Raw genomic sequence first — 7,834 nt, 5'->3', positions numbered from 1 at the left:
GTTCCTGGCATTCGGAAAACGAAGAGTGGAACAGGCGAGCAGGTGTGCAGGTGAGCGTCATATGAGAGGCCCCGCCTTACATTTTCCGCCACAGATTTGGGGCAATTGGGCCGTGCGCAAAGCATTGTGGGGATTTTAAGGACGCGAAGTCTACCCATGTGTAATCTTGAAATTTCCCCCAAACCAAGGACGCGGCCTCGGTGGAATTCCAAGTATGCTGGAGATTGGAACAGTCCTTCGGCGGCACTCGATGACGTAGCATCCTTGAAATATTGGCTGGGAAGCCAGTTTCCTCGAGATTGAGAAACGGCCCCAGTCTCCTGCTGTGAATGGCGTCTGGCTGATACACAGTCCTGATGCCACAGGTGCTCCGCCAGGCAGTTGAGGAGAGAGGCCACATTCCCCCAGTCCGTCACTGACCCACAGTTTGTGTTCATGCCCTTTTAAAAACACCCATTTTCATTTTGTAATCTGTTAAGATATTGTCATGTCGGTGCATCATATATCAAGGATGGATTTGAATGCCTTTATTTGGGTCATATACAAACAATGTTGAGGCAGATTGAATTATTTACTATTATCTTGTGTGAAATTTTAAATTGCAAATAAAATGGAAATAGTATTTGTACACTGTGTGGATTTATTTTTTATTTCTGCATTTTTATAATTAAGTCATACAAAACCACTAATCGAATCAATGTACTCAACTCTGTCAACTTTAATACAACAGGAGACAAATGGGGAATGCAGTTTGTGCACCAAAACTGTGGAAAGACTATCTAGATGTTTTTTTTAGCTCTCAAACAATTATCTGTTTTTCCCCCCAGCTCTGAGAAGCCTTAATTTCCTTTGTACAATGCATTGTGGAAAAATTGTGCTTCAGGAATGCATAGGCCAACTGATTTCTTTAAAATACTTTTTTTAATGTGTTTTCCTATTTGGAAAAATGACTTAGCTAAATGAATAACCCATCTTACGAAATATGATAGATATCAGTTAATAATTTATTCCTGAATTGATCAATGAAAAAACTTAAGAATCTCAATTTCCCAATTCGCTGATGTTGAACAATTGCTAGATTTGTTCAGAAAACTGTCTGAAACTGAAAAAAAGGACAAGCATTCAACCACTTATTCAGATTTGAACTAGTTTGTATTGAACTGGGACACAGCTAGAGATCAGTGATGATGTGTTTTAAACAGCGATAGAGGAAGCAGAATCACAATTCCTTTATTAATCCCAAAGAGGAAATGTGCAGTTTGTTTTATACAAACAAGACCCCTACTGACATTAACATAACCACACACATTATACATTACATGTAGAATAAAAGTATTACTGAAAAATAATTAAAATACTATAATAAAAAAATAAAATGATACTTAAATACTAAAATAACGTAAGTCAAAAAATATTACAATTAAATAAAAAAGTTATTAAAATTATAAAATACAATCATAATCAAGAAAAGCGACTGCAGTGCATTTTTTTTTACATTATGAATTGGCCAAAGGATATTTATTTCATTTCCTATGGAGAGTGTTGCTAGGAGGGAATTTCTATATTCATAAATAATATTCATAAACTCAGAAAGGGTAAACAACAACTAATTATATAGTCATTAACTACATCATTACATTTAGCTGACGCTTTTATAAATACAAAACAAGTTAAAAGACGTTTTGATTGCTGCAGAGTATTCACAAGAGGCGTTCAAAACTATCGGATACATGATGGCGTATACAAACACAAGCGTCACTTTATAGATTTAGGAGGCGAATAAAAAAGCTGCATACATTTGTCGCTTTTTCTTTCTAAATTTAAAACAAGGTCATTTAAAACGTAATGTGTTTACCAAGACGCATATGTCATGAGGTTTATCACATTTAATACTATAGTGGTTGAAATCACAAGCTTGCAAAGAGCATTTGAAGGCAGCATTATGCGGAAGGAACGTTGTCACGGCGCCATATTTGATACACCAGACGCTAGCTGTTAGCATTAGCTGTTTACAAACTTTCACCTGAGAGACGGAAACCCAAAGCAAGCCTTAAACTACATTAAAGATGAATGTTATAGATAATATCCGGGAAATGGCCGCAGCTGGCCTTCACTCTAACGTCCGGATATTGAGCAGTTTGCTGTTGACGATGAGTAATAACAACCCGTAAGTAAAAGCCAGCGTGAGGATCCGTCTATTTCCTGGAGACAGTGATAGCGAAAAGCTAACTGATCAACTATTGATATCATTTATTTGTTTAGTAGTTGATCAGATCAGGGTTTTGAATAATGCACTCTGACACCTGCTAGAAATGCTTCTCAAGTAACCACATCTTTAACAGTGAAATGTGTATTATTGGGTGTAATATAGTGTACGTTTTTTTATCCAGGAAGTAGTCATATCAAGGTACGTGCTATTAACAGTTAGCTGGAAGGAGTTGACAACTGTTTAACGAGTATTGTATGACTTTTCACATATATATGGTTGTTAAATAGCCTTTTTCCCCTTTCACATGTTGACAATGCAGTGGGGTTGAGTTAAAATCAGGGGCTATCAAAGTCACAGAGCCATGTTTTTGTTGTGATGAAGCCCAACAGCTGATGAAGGATGCTTCTATAAAAACACAAACTAACACTATTGTTTGTTTACTTTCTACACTAATGTATCATCTCACTGTCCACTTTTTGTTACGGTCTCTTCTATATTTATGTCACTCAATGACAGTCTTTTTCTCTAAGCATTTCTACTAACACATTGAGACATGTTTTAATGTTAATTCTCTGATTCTCTTGCATTCCAACTCTAATATTGTGATACTTTTCCTGCTTTTTAAACGCAAAATCATAAATCAATTTTTCAATTATTGACACTATTGTTATATCTTGAAGTATACACAGTATTACACATTAATTTTTTCCATATTTATTGTTGTGATTGATTGCTGTTTCATTGTAGTAAATGCACCCATTTATGTGTTGCTTTTAATCGAGGAAATTATTTAAATCGTCTTATAACTTCTCTGTTTTCTGTATATTTGACTCTAAGATGGAGCAGCTAACATAACCCTCTTCACCCATGCAATCAAAAGTGTTTCTGATTCTAATTACTTTACCATTTGTGTCTTTTTATCGAAGAGAGCTGCTCTCACCGGCCCAGAAGTACCAGTTGTTGGTTTACCACGCTGACAGCATCTTCCATGATAAGGAGTATCGTAATGCTGCCTGCAAATACAGTATGGCTCTACAGCAGAAGAAGGTGATCAGCAAAACGTCTAAAGTTCGTACTTCTACTGGTGGAGCTGCTTCTAATTTACAGGCACAGGTATGTCGGATAGCACTGTTCATTGTTCAATGTTTTGAATGAAGCCATAACATCATTCAATGTGTTCAACCGGATTTCCCACACATCAATTGCATGTATATTCCTATCACTCAATGTTTTGTACCTTGAAAGACAAATACCCATACCATCGACTAGTTCAGTTTGCATGAATGATTATTAAAATGACTCATAATGTTGTCTTTCAGAGTTTGCCCTCAGAGATTGAAGTAAAGTACAAGATCGCCGAGTGCTACACCATATTGAAACTGGATAAAGATGCTATTGCAGTTCTCGATGGGATCCCATCCAGACAGAGGACCCCAAAGGTTACCCTCCCATAGTTATTGTGATAAACGATATTTTTCATGCTTTCTTTTTTTTTGTGATCAATTTTTTTTTTAGATTAATACACAACATGTGCAACCAAAAGCACAACAATCTTTCTTTAAAAAAAAAAAACTAAAAGTACTTAAGAAAAAGAAAAATTAGACAACAGCAAAATATACAAAATGCAGAATACACAACCCAGTCTCACGGCATTTCGTGTAATAGTCACGAAATAAATGTAATCTATTGATTCGTGTTCACCAACACGATTTCCCCCTTTTTTTCGTGTCACACAGAACGATTTTAGAAGCAATGTATTTCTATTGGTAGTATGTTTNTTTATGTTTCTACCCGGGAGGCCGCAGAGGCGCTGGAACAAGCCCAGGGGGGTCGTGGAGCTCGCTCTGCTGGCGCTACTAGCCCGCAGCATCACTGTGCCCACGCACAGTGATGCTGCGGGCTAGTAGCGCCAGCAGAGCGAGCTCCACGACCCCCCTGGGCTTGTTCCAGCGCCTCTGCGGCCTCCCGGGTAGAAACATAAAAACAATTCATCACAACATTGTTTCAAATATTCGTGTTTGTGCTGAATGGTCTAAAGCTCAGCAGACAGAGGAGTAACGCTAATCTATTTTGAGATTTTATTTCATTTTAATGATGCTTCACAACTTAAACAACAGTTTTATGAGGTATCAAAGGGGAAATCATAATAACGTTTAAAGAATCAATCATACATTGGGCATTTCATAATGTGTCAACATTGGACAACGGAAAAAGAAGAAAATCAATCTACCATACCAACTCTCTAAAAACCAATGAAATGGGTGGCCACCCAAAACATCTGCATGCAAACACACCTCACATATCAGCAGTATCCGGAAAAGTTTTACCAGTTGTCCTGTTTGTCTGGGACATTCTGTAGGACACACAGAGAGAGACAGCATTTCCCTGTTTAAACGTGCTCCCTGATAAGAAGAGACATCTGGGTCAGTATCAAGGTATAAATCAGAGAGACGCTGAGGGGAGGGGGGGGACTCGTAGGACTGGGTGTGAGTCTAGGTGGGCACAGTGATGCTGCGGGCTAGTAGCGCCAGCAGAGCGAGCTCCACGACCCCCTGGGCTTGTTCCAGCGCCTCTGCGGCCTCCCGGGCAGAAAACCCTGCTGCCTGGATCCTCTGGATGTGTTCAGATGGAAATTGTTCTCTTAAAGGATGTGGAGAAGGGACAGGAGGGGCCGGAGATGTCAGCTGGGGGGCAAGAGGAGAGGAGAGGGTTGAGGTGCTTGAGACTTCCTCAGGTGAGCCCACTGCCATGGACAGGGGGCTGAGGAAAGTGTGCTCAGTCTGGAGGCCGAGAGAGTCTGGGGTGTTGGTGCCAGAGGCCCGTCCGTCTGCGACCCCCCTCCCCTGCTGGCCCTCCGGGGGCTCCCTGACCTCCAGGTCCCCTGTGGGGTCAGGAGCATCCTCTGGCTCAGTCTGAAAACTGCTGATGTTATTCACTTCACCTCGCCCACATTTATCTGCCCTCCTCTCTGGACGCTGCAGGGGTTTTTGACCCACCGCAGTCTCCAATGTGTCCCCATTCAGTCGCTCCTCCTGTTCAGAGAGGACAGGCGCGAGACCCTTAGAGGGTCCCTCATCAGACACAGCAGCAGCAGCATGGTGGGCTTTGGCATCGCTTGATTCTGCACCGGCTGGGATGGCAGTAGAGGGGATCCGGGGAGGGTCTTCGGGTGTTTCCTGGGTGAATGGATGTGAGGGGGAGCAGGAGGTGCTGCGGTTCTGGGACTGAGCGCGGTTGTTGGACACCAGCAGCTCGTGGAGCTCCATCAGAGCGGCCGCCAGGGAGGGGATATTGCCGGAGCCGTGCTCTCCTTCGGGCTGGTCCCTCTCGGGGGACGCCACGCCCTGGGAGGCAGGGGGGGACTCCATCTCCACCGAGTCCACCGGTTGGTTAAGAGCACTCGGACGGGGTTCTGGGGCATCAGTGGTGTCACCCCCCGTCGCCTCCTGCTCCATGGGTTGAGTTGGGGAAAGTTCCTCTGCATGGGAGAGCACGGGGCTGCTCATCACCTCATCTGATTCAGACCCCCCCTCCGGACCCTGGGCTGCTGTAGTCATGTCCGCAGGAGGTGAACGGGGGACGTCTGTTGAGGGACAGGGTACTGGGGACACCCTGGGGTTGCTTTGGACAGGCAGAGGGGGAGGGGGGACCTGATGAGATGAAGGACCAGCATCCTCTGCTGAGGACGCCGGCCGAGGAGGATCCTGGGGGACAGGCTGGTCCTGGATCAGCCCTGGTGCTGAGGCCTGCTCCAAGGCAACCGGGGCAGACTGAGAGTGGTCCAGGGTTTGGGGCGGGCCAGAAGAAGGGCTTTGTGAAGTGGAGGGGGATGAGGACCTTTGGTCTAAGGTTCTGGGTAATGTTAATGGTGGGGGGGGCTGCGGTGAGGTAGTTTGTCCATCTGCAGTGTCTATTGTAAGAAAAGATACAACTTGGAATGAAACAGTGAACGAGTCTGGAGGTATTACTTTGGATAATAAGGAAACAACTAAAACAAACATTTCCTTGCTGACATTTCTTAAATACCCGCTAGACGTGTCATGATAACTCATTTTGCTGGACTACATATTATCCCATAATTGCGATTAATATAACTATTATTCTTTAGGAGCATTTAATGCCACTGATATGTTGATAACAGCATACTAATGGGAGTAAATCATTTTAAAGAGCAATATAATTTAATTTCTAATAATATCGTTCAGGATTGGAATGTGAAAAATATATTAAAATATACTCATTCAATAAACCAAAATAAAATAAAATAGACTAAATCAGAATTATTTTCTCAAAAAATGCTTAATGACTGCTGTTTATTCCTATTTATGTTGGTTTCAATGTTGGCGAAATGACTTTTTTTTTTTTTAATCGAGACCATTTTAATTAATGATAAGTCGAAAAAGTAATTATCATGACAGGCCTAACACTCGTTGCATATTAAGTGGTTAACACTTTCTTTTTTTTCCTACTTAATTTTTACAGTTATATGTATCCAGAATAAATACATACAGACATTGAAACAAATGTGCAACATCAATTAACCAATCCAGCAGCAAAATAACGGCAAAATAAAAGACACACATAGCAATGGGCTTAGCCTCGCAATGGACTTGTGAAGTTGCAGTACCTGGTTGGTAGGGCCCTCTCCAGCTGTCTCCAAATGCATCAGTGCTGTCCTGCTCAGGGTTAGAGCGCACACCACACACATCATGCAAAGGGATGGAGAAAGTTAGCAGTCACACACAGAGCATGCACCAACCTATCAGCCTTTTCACACACAGATGTGAAAAGTGTCATCCAAAAAAAACGTGAGCCTTTGTTCTAACACACAGAGTAATCACATAACCCGTCACTGAACCTCAGAAAACTCGGTTACATCAGTAGCACATTTGGTCAGAAACCATTAGTCACGATATGAATCAAATTGCTTCAACTGCTGATCGATTCCTCTTATCTCTAGATGGATGCCTCATTCCACAACATGGCTGCTGTACGGAAGAGAATCCAATGTAACTCTACTGACGCTGCTTTTGTGTGAGTCCATTTTGTAATGTGCAGCCATTACTGGTCATTACTGGCATTAAAGGGAAACACTTTTGTGATTATGTTTTGAATAAGAATATTTACTACGTAAAACATGTATTTCATAATGATAACGATCTATGTGTATCTTGGCCCAGGATGTCATTTTCAGTTTGTCTTTGCGGGAAGCTTTAAGTGCTGATCTCTCACTCCTTCAGACAACACAATGTGATGCTCATTGCTGCGATACTCCATTAGCCCACACCTTACTGTGGTTTAGCACTGATGGCTCCATTACACATTGGAGCCATTGGGGCTTTAAGTGTTTTTTGCAAGGCTTCTGTCAACAGTTAAAGCTACAACATCATACCCGTACAGGGCAACTCAAAACTAGTGGAGTATTAGCCCAATTCATCGTCATATACAACTCAGTAACGGCCATATACAAATGGTTTCTAATCGCAATATAAATGCGGCTTAAAGTTCCGTTCACATAGCCCAGGGGTCACCAACTACATTTGTCCAAGGGCCAAAATTAATCCAAGAAACACTTTCGGGGGCCAGAGATTTTTATATATATAAATATATATATATATATATATA

At 41.8% G+C, this 7,834-nt stretch overlaps 2 protein-coding genes across 3 annotated transcripts in view; one reads left to right on the top strand and one right to left on the bottom strand.

The window, feature by feature from the left end:
• The first annotated feature begins 1,953 nt into the window (after positions 1–1,953).
• On the top strand, positions 1,954–3,678 carry LOC104954326 (anaphase-promoting complex subunit 7-like). Its single transcript, XM_010781419.1, has 3 exons — positions 1,954–2,167; positions 3,136–3,322; positions 3,529–3,678. The coding sequence occupies exons 1-3, from the start codon at positions 2,067–2,069 to the stop codon at positions 3,661–3,663; spliced, it is 423 nt and encodes a 140-aa protein (XP_010779721.1). The 5' UTR covers positions 1,954–2,066; the 3' UTR covers positions 3,664–3,678.
• Positions 3,679–4,096: 418 nt separating this feature from the next.
• The window catches only part of ddi2 (DNA-damage inducible protein 2), a 9,197-nt gene continuing 5,459 nt past the window's right edge, over positions 4,097–7,834 (bottom strand). Inside the window, exons 2-3 of one of the 2 annotated variants that reach the window (XM_010781417.1) lie at positions 6,837–6,885; positions 4,097–6,119 (exon numbers count right to left, since the gene is read on the bottom strand). In XM_010781417.1, the coding sequence (XP_010779719.1) occupies positions 4,702–6,119; positions 6,837–6,885 (1,467 nt within the window). In that variant the 3' untranslated portion in view covers positions 4,097–4,701. The remainder of the gene's footprint in view (positions 6,120–6,836; positions 6,886–7,834) is intronic. The other variant, XM_010781418.1, reaches the window with a different exon arrangement.

The sequence above is a fragment of the Notothenia coriiceps genome, unplaced genomic scaffold (genome assembly GCF_000735185.1).
Source record: "Notothenia coriiceps isolate Sejong01 unplaced genomic scaffold, NC01 NC01_scaffold00023245, whole genome shotgun sequence".
NCBI classification, from domain to species: domain Eukaryota; kingdom Metazoa; phylum Chordata; class Actinopteri; order Perciformes; family Nototheniidae; genus Notothenia; species Notothenia coriiceps.
Note: the sequence above shows the minus strand (reverse complement) of the source record. Positions and strands in the feature narration are given on the sequence as shown.

What these genes read in the sequence shown, in the direction of transcription:
- LOC104954326 (XM_010781419.1), top strand. Translation starts at nt 2,067, where the DNA reads ATGAATGTTATAGATAATATCCGGGAAATGGCCGCAGCTGGCCTTCAC. An exon ending in ACGATGAGTAATAACAACCC is followed by an intron (nt 2,168 to 3,135) that starts GTAAGTAAAAGC and finishes TTTTTATCGAAG; the next exon opens with AGAGCTGCTCTCACCGGCCC. An exon ending in CTTCTAATTTACAGGCACAG is followed by an intron (nt 3,323 to 3,528) that starts GTATGTCGGATA and finishes GTTGTCTTTCAG; the next exon opens with AGTTTGCCCTCAGAGATTGA.